This window comes from Solenopsis invicta, chromosome 11, assembly GCF_016802725.1.
Source record: "Solenopsis invicta isolate M01_SB chromosome 11, UNIL_Sinv_3.0, whole genome shotgun sequence".
In the NCBI taxonomy this organism is placed as follows: domain Eukaryota; kingdom Metazoa; phylum Arthropoda; class Insecta; order Hymenoptera; family Formicidae; genus Solenopsis; species Solenopsis invicta.
In genome coordinates, this window is record NC_052674.1 from 2,103,881 (window position 1) to 2,121,602 (window position 17,722).

General features: G+C 35.7%; 1 protein-coding gene across 9 annotated transcripts in view; it reads right to left on the bottom strand.

The window, feature by feature from the left end:
• LOC105196992 (cyclin-dependent kinase 4) overlaps window positions 1–17,722 on the bottom strand; it is a 105,670-nt gene that overhangs the window by 5,152 nt on the left and 82,796 nt on the right. For 2 of the 9 annotated variants that reach the window (XM_026130787.2, XM_026130785.2), the window contains exon 1: window positions 13,322–13,906. The exons of 2 other annotated variants lie outside the window; for them this stretch is intronic. Coding sequence is in view for 2 of the 7 variants with exons in the window: in XM_039455154.1 (XP_039311088.1) it covers window positions 6,421–6,580 (160 nt within the window). In the remaining 5 variants the exon portion in view is untranslated. 5 more of the 9 variants (XM_011163176.3, XM_026130786.2, XM_039455154.1 and 2 more) reach the window with 5 other exon arrangements.

A 17,722-nucleotide genomic window follows, 5' to 3' on the forward strand; every position in this document is an offset into this window, starting at 1 on the left:
AATTATGAAAAACCGTAATGACGGGTCGAAAGAGGAAGCTGGAGATATTAGGCCGCACGAAGAGATACGAAGTAACGATAGGGGAGATCCGTGTGGCATAATTCAAATGGTTTAAATAGCCGGATGCCGAAAAAAGACGTCCGCCTTCGTTCAGAGGAAATAATAAACTATACGCTTATCACTTCGTAATTCCTTCGTGGCACATGGCCACCGTTAGACTATGCTAATTATAGGAAAAGTCAACTGAGCATTGATAATACAACGTCATTGATTCAATGTCGTAAACACATTTCTCCTATGCTATGAGAAAACCCCTAAACTCTCACATTTAGTTCTCAAATAACAACCGTATTACTAGTATTTTGCTGTATTATATTAACACAGACATAATGTCGAATAACCTACAATTGGTACTTTCGGAGAAGACCACTTTGCAAACGGATGTATTCTCGCGGCTTTGATTAAATTCTTGTATCAACTTCCTCTTACGATAAGAAGTTGTAGAAAAGCCGAGCGGAAGGAAGGAAAGAGTAAATGAATGAATGAATGAATGAATGAATGAATGAATGAATGAAGGAAAAAAGTTGGTTTCTACACCACGAGAAATTTCTTTTTTTTTTTTGCAATGTCTATTCATCGAACTAGAAAAAAAAAAACGGGATGTTCCTAGGACATAAATTTTAAGAGGCCATTGTGGAAAAATTCCGAGCAGTGAGATCCGTCGCAAAGTAAAAGAAACGAATGGGGGAAAAAAGGGAAATGTATAGACGATTCACGGAATTGAAGGAAAACGTGTCTTCCTTCTGGAGGCGACCAGCAACTTTGTATGTACAAAGCAGCAGTTTTCATATAGCATTATCTCGAGACCACCTTCCTGGCAGAGGCAGATGTTTTCTACGAGTTTGTTGGTGAGCGTAATGGTGAACTCGATGAGGCGTAGTATTTTAGAGTAGTATTCTGGTTTTCTTTAAGCATGTTTCAAGATAATGGAAACGTGTAATTTGTTCGTCTTTATAATTACTTTTCGTTCGTGTTTATTTCTATTAATGGTCGTCAACAATTTATTTTACTTTCGCTGGTAATATAATGGTAATGTACTTGTAAATATATGTCCGCGTGTTCTGCATATTTTGTTGAAGCACATAGGGGAGACTAGGGGAAATACTACGTATCATTCTATCACCGTGTATTATTTTTTATTAATGCAAATAGATAATTTGAATGATAATCGTACAAAGAATGTATGTTCTTCACTTTCTCTTGCAAGTCATTAAAATCATAAAGAACACATTCGAAAGGTATTTCACCACTGGAAAAAATGTTCAGTTCATTTTACAACACAAGGTAACGATATTTCTCGCTGCAACTTTTTTTTTCACATAACTTTTAGTAAATCCCTTGTTTTAAAAGTTGCCATTTATGCTGCAAAGTAACGCGTATCAGCCTGCCACAAGCGGTGTTCTTTAGGCACTTTTAGCGTTTGAAGGAAACAATGGGCGCCTTTCCTTTTTTCCGAGAGGCTTTCGTTTTATTGTCTGCGGGACCTTTGCTGTTCTGGTGCCATTGAAGTACAGGAGAGGATACGCTATTCTTCCACATTGTTGCATCCAGAATCACATAAAAAGGACGAGAACAGTCCAAGAAGGTTGACGTAGCAGATAAGCGGTCGGAAGGTTCCGTGGGATAACTCGACTGATAACTCGAGAAGTCTTCGTGCTAGATAAACAGCCGTACGCGAAAGAGGATACCCAATGGAGAAAGAAGTTTTAACTGAATCTTGAAGCTTAAACCGTCTAAAACCGAGACGCGCGTGTTTGACGTATCAAACTCGGCTTCGAGACGTGAAATCACGCAATGTGCGTCTTTGAAAAACACGACTTCCGCTGGCAAATTAGATAACGTAACAACTTTCGAATGTCGGAATGTCGAGTTACTCAATCTTCTTATCATATTGCTTGGCAAAGTACACTCCATAGATATACCCGGACTCAGCAGAATTTCCGTGTATAGATAAAACTAAAATCGAAAAAAAAAGATGCAATGGCAGGCAATGTTTCGGTTTATGACAGCGTTTCAAGCTAGCGTTATTTTAAATGGTAACAACTGTCTTTCAATACTTCAGAACGTAAAATATTAAAAAGTAAAGAAAAGCGCAATTTAAAAGAAGAAAATGGCGCTACTGAAAAGTCGTGCTTATTAGAAAAATTAGTTTGCTTGAATACTTTCTTAATTTCTCGTACCAACTTTTGTATATCTCAAGGAAAAGAAAGAATATTGTTAATAACGTTTTTAATAAATTATTACCGCGTCACGTTACTTCGCAAGAAAATTATTTTCCATCGGAGTTACGTGCAGTGTGTAGCTCATTAAGTTCCTCTCGGCGATAGGATCATCAAAATTTTAGGTCGCACGACTCTTGCCCCGCGGTTTCCGCAAAGTCACGTGTCACTTGATTGTTTACGCATTATGTAGGGCGTAACGTAAGCAGCATGATGCGTAAATCACGCGTTACCTCAATTGTAACATAATTGAAGTCGCAATTACGGCCCATTGTTTGCAAAGTTGAGCGTCAACGTGTACAGATCCGCGCTGGATGAATAAACGGCTGCATGTGAGTGTAAAACATAATGTGCGCCATCAATTCATTATGACCGGATAAGTACGAGAATGCTCAGCTCGAAACCTCTCTTAAATCTCGATAAAATATCGCGGTTCCACTTTGTTAAAACTCACCAGGGTAAATCAACATATTTTTAACTAAATTAAGTTAAAGTTAATAGCTTAAAAAATTAATTTATTAACATAAAAAGTTACACAAAAATTTAATGAAAAGTTACTTTAAGATTAAATTAATAGTTAATTCTGAAAAGCATTATTCATATTAAATTAGAAATTCAAAATTTTTTAAATTAAGATTATTTAAACTAATTATAATATGGCTCATCAAATTTTTAATACTTTATTGTAAACTAAGTTTACAATAAGAGACAAAATAAGAGACAAATATTGTTTTTTTTGTAAGAATGTACTTTTTTTATACTTTTTTCTCTCTCTCTTTTATTACATAAATTTTTAATTTAGAAAAAAGTTAATAAATTAAAGATAAAAGTTAAATCATTTAAAATTAACTAAGTTAAAAGTTACTAACTTTTCAATTTTATCATTTTAACTGTTAATTTTTTAACGAGTTACTACCCAATCCTGAAACTCTTAAATCTTATCTCACGAAGCTATTCCCGATCGAGTGCCTATTAACTTTAGGCTGCACAAAGGAGGTCAATCACTCTAAGTGCAAGTTGTCGATTATCTTATCTCAATCCAGGCATCCGCGCTTCGTAACGAGATTAAAAATTAAAAAAATATTGTACATAAATTACTCTTTTATGTATAAAAAATTGTAATAAAATGTAGAATTTTGATTATAGATAGTACAATTCAATTGAATATAACAAATAGAAAAATTATCGCAAATATAAAATGAGTATACTCAAATTCATGAAACACGAGCTACAGAGTTATACATTTTTGTATATCAAAAATATTACTGTGCTTGTGCTTTCTAAACTGAAAATGTTATTCATGGTATTAGAACGCGAAGAATTTACGGATAATCACATATCCATTTGCAGTTGTTAATTAGACAGAGAATATCAAAAAGTATCGTAGAAGAGGGGATTATTATTTTGTAGTAAAACGAATGCCATTTGAATTTGAATAATCGACATTCGATAAAATGGTCGACAAAGAATGTTCTTCGTGCGGAGAAAATTCCTTCACGAAGGGACCCAATGACGGTCTAATTAGGAACTCGAATAATTTACGAGTGTCGCGTCGACCCTATTCAATTAAAGACGCTGAAAATACATTGAATCTTCGACGATGGTATTCTAAGCTCTCGTTTTACTATGCTAGACTACCGAAGTAAACTGAGTAAACAAGGCATCGCTGCTTATCCGCAGGATTGACACTACTGTGTATGTACTCAAGTCTTTCACACAACAAACACTTGCTCAACGCTCTCATTCACTTCTATTTCTAGAACGAAAAGTTGAGCGTGAATGTACTAAGAGTTTCGTGTATGCAGTATCGTATATCGCTTCGACTAGGAAGCTGAATATGATCCCTCTTAAAAAAAAAATCTGTCTTACAGAAAATTTTTGGTAGAATGCTCAATAATTTTGCTATTTAAAATTAATATTTTTTCTATAGAAATAATTCGTACGTATATAACAAAAGTTCAAAATATTTTATTAAAACTTTTGTTTTGCACTAAAAATTGTTTTTCATTTTAATTAAATAATAAAGTTAATCCATCTTTCCTTATAATATAAAGAAATTAATTTTCTTATGTAATAGATAAATTCTTATAAATTTAATACAAATTGTAATAGATAAATTTTTATAAATTTATTTTTAATATATTTGAATGCTTATATACATCTTTTAATAAATGAATATTTTAAAAATTAAACTTACATATACTTGAAAAATAAGCACAAAGTTTATAGTTTTATTTCAAGCTGTTTATTGGGACTTTTATAAATGAAAAAAATTTGTAGATAAAAATTATTTCGCTACGAATGGTTTTACAATTATTGACTTCATGTCTGTAAAGTTCATCTAAGTATACAGGTTATCTAAATCTGTGCAAGTTCAGTGATGTCTTATGTCGTGGGAGAATCATCATATTTCTTAGATACAGAACTGTAAGCGTTGCACTAACGTGTCTGAACTGTAGATGTGTATAAGCATAAATGCGATATGTGTTACGGTTTTCTCAGAATACCGTCCAACAATTTTTTATTTAAGAATAAGCAGACTAACCGATTTTAGGAATAAGCAGACTACTAACGCGTTCGCTCGAATAATATGAACGTGTCAATAACACATCAAGATACAAAGAAAATAAAATGTCAAGTTATTTCGATGTTTTCAACATTCGCGTTGATTCATTTCTTAAGTAATTTGTCAGTTTATCTCTTTTTCATACACATTAATTATCAATTATTTCCAAAATATAAATTGCTTCTTTTACGTCACCTGTCGGGTAGTAGAAGTGCAGCACAACTTTTCGAAATTTTTCTACGACGAAATGCTGCGATCTAGCCTCTCGAGAATATCCCACGTTAGCGATCACGTGGTTTTTCTACGCCTTCTCTACGCACACCGTTCGTAAACAAGAGGGGCGCACAATGGCGGCCGGGATCAGGGCAAACCAACCCCGTCGCGCCAGGCTGTCGCTTCTTGTCTTATCTTCACACACGCCGAAACATTCCACACACACTCGTCCTGCGTTTTACAGATATGCTATCCGTAATCCCATTCAAGTGCATTTCTCACGATGAGTATTACGAAACACGGTGATAAATGAAGACCGTACGTCTCTCGTGAGAAGAAGTAGGAATTATTTCTCAGACTTCGGATACTACCTGGTAAAGATTCACCACGTTTTTGAAAATCGCCCATATTCAGACACATAACGAAACAAAATAATGAAAATGCTCATGAAAAAATACGTTGAATGAAATTCAATGATGAATACGAGAATACGCCAGTTGTTTACACTCTGACAAACCAGAAAAAATCCATAGATCCATAGATTTATTCACATTGAAACTGTAATGTTCTAAAACTGCAAATGCTATGCAACATACAAGTCGAAAGAAAACTAGAACGTGGATATATATAAATATTTCGTGCCATAATTGATAAAAAAAAAGAAAAAAAAAGGATGCTTTCCCTAATTAGCGCGCAGGAGATTATCGGATTATCCATGCGTTGAAATCCTCATTATCCAAAATAAATTCGCGTTAAAATCACCCGTCAGATAAGAAACCACATAACAAAACCACAAATATTTTATTAATGTGTCTTAAAACATCTTTTAGACGTCTTAAAGACGTCTAAAAGATGTTTCAAGACACATTAATAAAAATAGTCTTAAAGACGTCTAAATGACATCTCATGACTCGATTTGAGACTTCGCTGGAAAGCGTACGAACGACGCGGTCGTCTTTGAACGTCGCGGAATCTCCGTTCATCAGGGAGATCAGCAAGGCAGCCCATTTAAATCGGTCCGTGGCTGTCTCATGAGCGATTTTTCGCCGGTGCCCCGTGGAGAAGCGATTGGCGAACATTCGCCACGAACCTTGCCGTCCAATCGTCGCCGTGGATTCCACGATGCCGGCGGCTTCACACGCGAGACACGCGGCGGCGGGATCCCCCGCGTTGGCCGCCAACGCAAAGAGAAGAAAACTACCGAAACCGGCTGCTCATATTTCACCGCGAGCTCTCCTTTCGAGAGGTAATGGGAGGCTCGATTTGTCTCTCTCTCCTTCTCTCGGGAGCCCGGCATCTTCCACGTTCCAGCGGCAGCAACCCCGAATCCCACATTCCGCACTTACCTACCTACCTACCTACCTACCGACGCTAAGGTGCTGACCTCCCGCGAGAGGAGTGAAACAGCCAAAACCCGCGACGTTGCGTATTGTACTCCGCGGAAGACGAAGAAGAGAAGGCTGAAGAGTTGGATGAAGATGATGGTGAAGATGAAGATGATGATGATGATGATGACGAGCATACGCAGAAAGTAGAGAACAGCGACAGCCAGACGAAGGGACGGACGGACGCCGCGCGCGAGACACACAACACAACCGAAACTGTATGCACGGTCCCGGAGCGCGCGCCGGAAACAGTATTAACGAATGCCTCAGCGTACGCACTCGCTCGTAAGCACTCGCGCGAGACACAACGGGGTTATGAGCCGCACACAGGAGGCGACGACACGTCACGCATACACCAGACCGTTCACCACTCACAACTACGGTCGCCGCGCGGCCAACGAATCGTCAGGCTGTATCCGGCATTGAGGCGGCATGAGACCAGGCACAGACCGAGCTGTGGGTCAGGCTGTAGAACAACCGAGTCTCGCCACGCCGGCTTCAACGGATCCGATCAGTTGACGGCGGTCTCTCGAGCGGGTTGGCCGGTTCAGGCCAGGCCGACTCAGGTCCCGGCTTTCCGAAGGGATTGTTCGTGGCTGCGTTCTATGCACGCGCTTCTGCTCTGTCTCTCTCACTCTTTCTCTTCTTCTCACTCCCTGCAGCTGCCGTCCGTCCTATTTTCCAGCTCGAGCCACGCTCGGATTACCGAAGAGTAAGCGCACTCCGAAAACAGGGGAAAGGGAGAGGGGAATACTTTCCAAGATAACTTTCAAGATGTTTGCACTTAGAGTGGGCAGTTTTGAAAGTTTGCCCTCAACTCTAAACTTACTGTTAATCTCAATCGAGTTAAATAAAATTCAATGGTACCATATACACACTTCATTAAATGATCATGATGGTATGCAGCTGTTACACTCTGGCACTGTTGAAATACTTATCCAATACTTGTTCAAGTCAAGTTCATTATTAATATGTTAAAAAGATAGAAACTGAAAGATATTGCATATCTCTTGCGTGTATCTCCTATTTCACCCTTAAACACACCGATCCTGTAAAATACGGAAACACATTTTTGGGTCTGGGAGACTTTTTCAACTTTGAGAAGTTATAACTTTGATTACAATCAACATTTTTTTACAATTTTTTTTTTAAACAAAAGTTCAAAATCTTAGGAGTGTGACTTCACAATCGGCATTGCCGAAAAATAATTTATTGTAAAGCTATAAAAGAAAAACCATTAAGCAAAAATAAGAAATTGGTAAAAAATCCACTTTTCCTTCAAAAAATCATATTTTCGCAACAAAAAACTTTTAAGGACTTTCAAATAAGGCGTTTTAAAGCTAAAGATTCACACTTTCAAAATAAAATTTGGCAAAGTCATTCCTTTTAAAAAGTATAATTATGTAACATGGAGAATATGAGGTATTTTTGGCCATCTAAAAATTCACTTAAAAAAAAAATCATTTCTTTGCAACAAAAAACTGTGAAGAACTTTACAATACGGCGTTTTAAAGCTAAAGATTCATACTTTCAAAAAAAAATTATATCATTGTTATTTCTTTAAAAAATGTACTTATGTAACAAAGCGAATATGAGGTATTTTATAGTATTCCAACTTTAGACAGAGTATATGCAAGTAACATCCGCAAACCGACCTATTCGAACGTATTTTGTCCAACTTTTTTATGTAAAATACTCACAAAAAAGTTTCACTTTCACACTATATGGGTCGCATTGGCCCTAACAAAACTTTGATGCCGTGCCGTTCGAATTCTAAGTGACCAAAAAAGTTGATCAACCATATCAATCGAAAGAGATTTCAAACTTTTTTTACGTCTTGGTCTGAACCTCCTATCTCATTCCGTCTTCACATAGCAAGCGTTCAAAACTTCATATGGGGTCTCTCAGACCCACTTACGTGTTTAAGGGTTAAATGACCCTTAGTTTAATATCAAAATCGGAATGTTGCAGAATTTTGTACCCTTGAATTACACGAGAAATTGAGTTGACACAAGATACTATTTATAGATACACGCCTTTCGCGAGCAAACATGAACTTATGCAATCGATAGATAGACAATATTTTCAATCTTCCGCGGTGAATGAATTACGGACGTCCAAATCTAATCGGCAATTATCCTTCCATGCTTATTACGTCAATGATGTCGTAATTTTGCATGTGTGTACACTGTTAAAAACTGGCAACAGAATTTAATGTAACGGAAGCAAATTTCAAGCAGGTACATTAAAAACATTTAATGTACATTTAATGTTATCAAAAGTGCACTAGATTTTATGCACATGTTTTTCAGTTATAGATACATTAAATTTAATGTGTAACTTGAAAATACAATGAATTTTATCACATTTTTTACAGGGAAATCTGTTAAAGTCGGTGCATAGATTCATAGTCTACTTTTCATTTGCCTAAACTAATAGTCACTGTATATGTTATTGTACTCACTATGTAAAATAAATATATAATAACTATGCAAATATATATATAATAGTTACGCGATAAAAATATATTAATAAATTTATACGTAAGAAATTTATACGTATAGAAAAGTATATAAAAGCAATAAAAAAAACTATTATTATTTATGATTTATTTACTACGACTTACATGCAAATATCTACATCAAAATAAATTTTCTTCCTAGTTTAGAAAAAAAATATTTTCCAAAGATTATTAATATTAGTAAGCTTCAAACGCACGTGAGATTTGCAATGTGTCTCTTTTAGTTATGTACTTCTAGTTAATATTGTATTTTTTTCCTCCGTATTATGTTCTAAATCATAAAAAAGTAAAAACTAAGAAGAGAGAGAGAAAACAAACTCGTAATACTGAAGAGCAAACAGAGTCGATATTCGCTCGTATGTACTTACATATTTATGGCCGCAGTAAGTGATCCCTAAAGCGGACGGCGTCGTTTAAATAGGCTTTACAAGCGGCGAAGAACGTGTAATTTTTCATCATCTCGCGGAACCCTAGTTTGGGAGGCGCTGCCTGGGAGAGAAAGGGAGGCACGCCGCCGCTGTGCCGAAGTGTGCCGAAGACCCAGGGTCTTGTGAATCGTGTTTCGGAGGGACGAGACGCGCCTCAAAGCCCAATGTATACGGTGGCTCGTTCGAGTTACTGAATGGCCGCGCACGCGATACGCCACGGAATTTATATGAACGGAGCGAGATCGTGATTTCCCACAAATACGCGGAAACGTATGACGTTTCAGCGTAGTACCTGCTACGGTTGAGGAATGTGATTCACGACGCTCAATGAGCTATCCTGGAGTAACACGTCACTCGGGTCAAGTTTAAAGCAATAGCAATCGAAGGCGATTGTTGGACGGTATCCAAGCACATAGAATGCTGTCGAATGCTCTTCTGGGAATTTGCAATTTTGTGATCTTGAAAATGCGAATTTCAAGCATTTCGGACAGTGAACTATTTGTCAAATGTCTGTCGATTATTCTCACTATTCTCATAGAGAATATCTCTATTCTCTGAATATAGAGAACGATTATTATTGTAGAAATACATGTTTATTCAATGTGCAGAATCATGAATATCTCCTTGTTCCGCGAATGATGGTAAAGTCCTGCCGAGTGCATGCAAATATACATTAGCATTTAGCGTTTGAAGATACACAGTTAATCTGAAATGCTTAACATGGATAGCTTTCCAGTGATTGTACCTAATGTACTATCTAATGCACCATCGTTTTCCGAGTCACGGATTATATAATGAATAAATTGCAGTTGGTGAGATGGATTCTATATTAGTCGAAGGACATTACTGCGCGATTATAGTTGGTTATCCAAGTGAAAAGATATCCAGTATTTGATCTTCTTTCCGGAATAAGGATAATAACAAGAATTTCGATATTATTTTTAAATCTGTTACGTTGCTAAGGGTTTGCACCAAGTAGATTAACACTTTAATCTTGATGTGTGTAACGTATATATATTTTTCTATCCTTTTTTAGTTCTAAGAATTAGAAAAAAATAAAAAATAAGCTAAAATGAGATTGAACTCAATCTACATTTCCAAATTAATAAATGTGACAATGATCCAATAATGAGCAATCAATATGGGTGGAAAGATTATTTCACCTGTTGATCTGTCACCGACTGACAAACAACTTATTCGAATAAACGTTTCCGGACTCTACTGGACCTTCAATCTATATTGATACAAACAGGTCCACGAAAGAATCGCTTGTTTATTATGGTTTTTATTTATTCCATTGCGACATTAACGGCGCGTTAAACGATCGGAACGGTTCACCATAACCGTGCAAGACAGGACTTTGGTATCATCACGTCAGCAAAGTCACATGCATATTCCCGGGAAAATTAGCGGCGTGACATTACACATTCGTCATCCGCGCTTGACACTATCACCCACGGAGGGAAGCAAAGGAAGTGCGGCGGTTTCGACGACCGTGTGCGGAACGGCCCCAGGATCCCCCCGCCCGTTATTTCAACATCCGAGTCGTAAAAATCGCGGGTCTGTCGCTCTATCGTGCCGGATGCCGCCGCGTTTGCGGGAGAATCCTGTTGGAGGAGAGGGTAGTTGTGAGAAATTCTGATGTACGGAGGCTGCACTGGAACATCTTTCTCGTGAAGCCGTCCGGAATGTTCCTTATCGGGGAGGAGAAAAAGGCTCGTATATGTGTATGTGTGTGTGTGTGTGTGTGTGTGTGTGTGTGTGTGTGTGTGTGTATTTCATTTTAAATAAGTTTTAAATAACATATATACACGGACACACACACATGGGCGAGTTTTTTAATTCATCGATTGGTCATTTGCATTATGCGCAAATGCAATTTTGTTTTATAAAAGCCGCATTTGAGTCGAATAATGCAACTGATCAATCGATGAATTAAAAAACTCGCCCTATATTATATATATTTGCGATACATGGCGAGGCTATTACATCGACCGATTTAAAAGCGATAATCATAAATAAATAAATAAAAATACACACACACACACACACACACACATATATATATATATTTTTTTTTTCCCACAATATATATATATATATATATATATATATATATATATATATATATATACATACATACACACATACAAGGTGAAACCGGGGACCCCGGGGAGTTCAACAGCCGCGTTAGCATGCGGAGGATGCACGGCGGTTATGTGCTTTGAAGACGAAGGGAGTCGGGATGATGGTCGGTTACGAGCCCCGCAGTCCGCTTTGCTAAATAAAGATTATTTACAATAGCGCCATTCTCCGCATTCTATCGTGTCAGTGAATGATTTTAAATCGGCAGAGAAAACAGACACGATAGAAATCAGAATACGTGGCGAGATTCGAACAGACTCGAGATTCGAACAGATAATTCGCATTCAGTGATTGTGCGTCATATTACGATTACAGTTCTATCAACGCGATAGTGCCGATACGCGATTTTGACATAGAAATAATAAGATTGTCGTACCGCTAATTACATTATAAAATTGCAATTTAAATTGAGAATGGACCAGTATACGTTCATAGCAAATTTTTTGGTGTGGAAATAATGTTTCTTGTGTGATTTTACAATTTCTAATGCTTTCGAACAGTACGCCGTTACTTTTGGTTTGTCAAACACAGCTATCAAATTGAAGCAGAAAAATAATATCAGAATTAAATTGGCAATCAATTTAATATTATTAGCGGGAGTTAGTTAAATACTTATTTGAAACTTATTTCAAATATTAATTTAAATAAATTTTTATTATTTAATCAATAATAAAATAGTAAAATTTAATTAATAAATAATATTAAAAAAAACATTTTTATTTTAAAATTTTATTTATTTTAAATAAGATTTATTTAAGATAAACTAAATCAAATTACTGAAAAAAATTTTCAGTAATTAAAAAAAAATAAATTTCAGAAATATTTAAGTAAGTTTTTGGAATCTATTTCATATCTTTTATTTTAAGTAAGTCGATTTAATTTATTTTAAATAAGTTTTATTTAAAATAAGTTATTCGAACAATCCTTCATTAGCATTTCTAAGATCCCTCCATCCCGGAAAAAGTAATAAATATGCGAAAAATATTATAATACTATGGCTGATAAATTTTAATAACAGATTTTTTATTTTTTCTGTAATGGGGAATCTTCTAGTTAGCATCAGTATATTAAATTGATTGTCAATTTAATTCTGTGATATTACTCTTCTAATTCAATTTAAGAACTGTGTTTGATCGCAAATAACAACGCAAAAAAATTAGAAGTTGTATGTAAAACTACACAAGAAACATTTATATCAGCGCTAAGCTCTTACTATGACCGTGTGCCGCCTCTCTCGATTTAAACTGTATAATGTCATATACAAATCGCGGTCTTGGTGTTGATATTAATTATTGATTACACAATTATATTCCGCCCAGATGATTAAAAGATCAATTACAAATTTTTTTTTAAAATTCTATCATGCAACGAAACAAGACGTTATCTATTCAAGAAACGGAAACATGAGATCCCCATGGCATTCTAGGCGGCGCCGATGCGACAAGGCAGACATCTCGCTAAACGTTTTACCATTCTAACCACTCGCCTTTATCAGCAGCACAAACACGTTGATAAACCTCTTAATCAAGTTATATTTACAGACACCCAATTCTATCTTGAACTAAAACCGAGATAATACGTCGCACGTATTATCTTCACACCTTCGCGATGCGTGTTCGCATGGAACTTGTCGATCAGTCTAAAAAATACTTGGTCTGTATTTCTTATGCCAGGATCGATTTCTGAGGAATTTTCTTCACGATCCGCGGTACATCGTGCGAGACGCGCACAGAACGAGAAAGCGGTGTAAAAAAGAAAAGAGCAAGGTAAACAAAAGAACGCACCAGTGCAGCTTCACTGCATCCCCGGATGCGCTCGGCGCGGCGCCCAGACGATAACGCAGGACCATGTGCTTGGCGTTCGCAGGGTGAGTGGTTGACGTTCCTGACGAACCCGTCGATCGTCATCCCGGCCCGTCGTCGTCGTCGTCGTCGTCGCTGTCGCTGAAGACAACGGCGCCAGGTAGCGAGAATCCAACGCTTCTCTTCGCGGCGGGGCACCGAGCGACGCGGTCGCTCTTTCGTGGCCTTCTCTCTCTCACGCGGCGCTGCGACGAGCGTGTTGCGCGCTCCGAGACATGAATGGAATGCTTCCTTCGGCGAACGATGCACGCGAGAGACGACTATACGGGTCTGGAATGGAATGGAATGGAATGGGCCGAGAGGCTTCAGGCTTCAGCACGGGTCTGTCCCAGGAGTGGGGCCGGCACTCGCCGGACCCTTTACAGGGCTTGTCTTGGCCTCAGGGCTGTAGCTAGCTTCTGTGCCGAAATGCGCGTTCAAACGTGCGTGTGATATATCCTGTGTGAGAATGCCTATATACTGAAAATGCTAGAAATAAAATCTTCCAACTTGCTGCCGAATGAAATAATAAAATAACAGGAATGTATAAAAAAAAATAAGTTAGCATATTAAGTATATTTTGACTCCACAAATATCATCTAAAAGTTATCGAAATTTAAAAATTAAAGGTTGCTTAGGTTTATTCTTTTTTTTTCCTATTCAACGGCACAAAAAATTTATAGCGTTTGTGACCTGAAACCAGCTGCAAAGAAGAGAACAACGGAAAAATTGGTTTATAGCGATTATAGCGAAATAGTTTATAGCGAATTGCTCCTTTTTTGTTGCAATTTTAATTAAATAAAAATAAATAACTTTTAAACGAGTAAGTGGAATCAAATAAGCCTTTGCAAAATTATTAATTAATAAATATTAATTATAGTTTTATTAATATACATAAAAAATTTGATTCAAGTCATAATACTATTTCCTCATTAAATTTGTAAAAAAAGTACTATAAAACGCAATTTTATATAAAAATCAAGAGCAAACAAAACATTAAATAATTTAATCAAGAACAAAAATATGTTTAAATTTTTACATAGTCATTCAAACGTAATAGAATAATTTATAAAATGTTTAAAATTTTGATAATACTTTGTGATGTGACGAACACATCCTTAAAACTTGCTTGTAAATATATTTGTAATGAATTTCTTCAGTAATTCTTCTTTTTTTAAATTTAGATTGTAGAGTACTTCAGTGTAATGTATATGAAATATCTTCAATTTTTTACTGCAAATCAATTTTCTACGTGAATTGTTTTATTAAGAATGCATGTGTCACATCTCAAAGTATTTTAAAAATTCATGGATTGTTCAACTATTACATTTGTATCTGTAAAATTTGAGCATATTTCTATTAGTGATTTAAAAGTTTTTTAACTTATGTTTGCTATTAATTCGTATTAAAAATTGTTTTATAGTGCTTATTTAATAAAAAAGTAACATTACGAATTAAGTCAAATTTTTTTTTAGGAAAAAGAGTAAAGCGAAGAAGCCTGTAGTTTTCAAATTTTTATAATTTTTAGCTGATATTGTAGAGCTTGAAAACATTCTTAAGGAATAAAGGAATAACTCGATTGTTAAATTAGAAGTCATTTAATATCACGCGTATAATTATTAATTTTTTAAACAATCATTTTTTTTTATAAAATACAGAGGATTACTCTTGCAATCTCTTCCAGAACATCAGATGTCGTTATCGACAACGATGTAACGCCACAAGCATGTCGGCAAATTAAAGAAGGACCCTCGCTAATTTCTGAAATTTATGACTGAAGACTTTCATTTTGGAATTCCGTAGTGTAGTATTTTGATAGCTTCTTTTATACTAAAGTATGCATTTTACGACACTGCTGTGAAGGCATCGTTGACGCACGTGCAAGATATAGGCACAATATTTAATTAGACCTGTAGTTTTGTTAGCCTCACTTGTGTTCGAATTTCCGGCGTAGGAAAGTATGTCGTTTCACTGTCTATACGCGTGATCGGAATTTGTGATCGTAGGGGCAAGACGATCTGCGTCGAAGGTGTAGGGTTAAAGAATCCGATATGCGTCAAGTTATTGATTGACCTAAATTGTACATTTGATTTCTCGTTGGTAGTCTCGCTTAAATTATTTGAAAACGCCAGGTGATCGAATTTCAAGATTGAACGTCACATAGTTCAAACTTTTCGAACTGAAGATGTTCTAACTTAAGTTTCACAGTTCAAAAAAATTGGAAAATGTGTTTAAAAATTAACATTATTTCAGGAGGGAAACATTATTTCAAAGCATATCCACAATCATCTATATGCCTTTCTCAATTTAAATTGTAAATTTAAAAGTTTGAAATTATTACAGTTTGCACCTAACCATTTTGACATATTAATATAAAAAAAAACTTGTAAAAAGCTGTTTTTTTTATTTCCAATGTATAATGCATTTTCAATTTTTTTTACTGCCCAAACCTCAAATATAATAAATTAATATTAAAAATCGACGAACACTGCGTCAGTTTGAACTGTCCGAAATATTCGAACTGGATTCTCATATCTTTTTACTTTGAACTATTCGAATAGAGGAACGTATATGTTGGAATTTTTTGTTTGAACTTTACCCTTAATTATTCCTTTTCTTTTGTCCTCCATGCAAAGTCATAATTAAAATTATTATTATTAATATTATTTTTTTTCAATAATATTTTTTTACTTTTGAAACATTTAAACGTAATCTTGCAGAAATTTTGTTTCATAAAAATATTCCAAAATAGAATAAGAATTACATTTTTTTAAAATTATTAAACAGAAGACACTTGGAAATATATATATATATATATATATATATATATATATATATCTACGAGTGCTTTTTATCGTGTACCGTATGTGAGAATGATTCGAGTTCTTTGGCTCGAAGTTAAAAATACACTATAAATGGTCAAGAAAATTATTCTGTTTTGTATCTATGAATGAGTAACGCTGCGTCCGCTGACGATTAGGAGACTTTTCATACTCGTCATTCTGTTATTCGAGCAGCTTGCGCGGAATTATCCCGCGTGACGAACCAGTGATGCATCTAACGCCGCCCGTTTCTATAAGCACAGTAACGCAGTGACGCATACTGCAGCCAGATGACGTATGAATCAATGACCATTATTGCCGCCCGACGAGTTACTGTGCTTTGTGCTGTTCCGCGGCTACAAATCCGGAAAGGCGATTGATAATCAATTGAAATCCAAATAAAAGCACATAGAAAATATTCCCTCATTATTTACTAATTATTATCATTTTTATTACTTATTTCTTTATTATTAATTAATATTGGAATTAATTACGATATTGTATTCACAAATAATTAACTTTAGAATCGTGTCATCATTTTTTTGCGTGGTCCTTTTAATTTTATTATTATAGCAAAGAATGTAGAATGATTTGAAATGAAAACTTTGTTATTCATTACTTGGAATGTCGTAGAATAATTAAGATGAGGGGAATTAGATGGCGAGTTCTCTAATCTAGCAATGAATGGTGCTACGAAGACGCACAGCACATTTTATGTAAAAAATACCTGTTGACTGTAGAAATAGAGAGGAATTGAGTTCCGTTACGTGTGTCGTATAATGAGGATCCGGTGCACCGACAAAGTAACTATTTCTTTCGCTGCAATGGGTTCTCATTAAATTATTCGAGCCACTTAGAAAGAGAACGCACATTTTACTTGTAAATCATTTCTGGGAATGCACACAGTGGGAATGTGGATCTTTTATAGTATATTTGAATGGAGCTAGTTTTCAATTTAATCCTCTTTCAGACTTATCGCTTTATTCGATAATTAAAAGTCGTATTTAATCAACAATTGAAAGCCGATTAATTATTATTCTTACATACTAGTAGAGAATTATTATGTTTGATTTTTAATCGCGATACAAATCATTTCTTTTATTTATATTACAATTATACAGCCGAACGCACGAATAATTTGTGCAATAAGTTTAATATAAAAATATCAAGATGATTTCGTACAAAAATAATCAAGACGATAATGCCAGGGTTGTCTTGACGTTGCACTAAGGAACACCTGGAGGCCATCTACACCTGGTTGCTCATAAGAGTTCCTTTCATCGCATTTCGGCGTGCATCAAGAGGGACAGAGAAAGCACAATGAACCAACTGTACGTAGCTCTGGCAACATGTCGATATGCATTTCAGCTTATTCTTATCAATGCGTTGAAATGTCGCGCTAGCACTTTTGTTTCATAGTAGTTAAACTCACGGACGATTCGTGCAACTAAAGCACGCTACGGTCTAAAATATCACGTTTAGAAAAATATACAACTCACATCAGCCAAGACTAGCTACATGT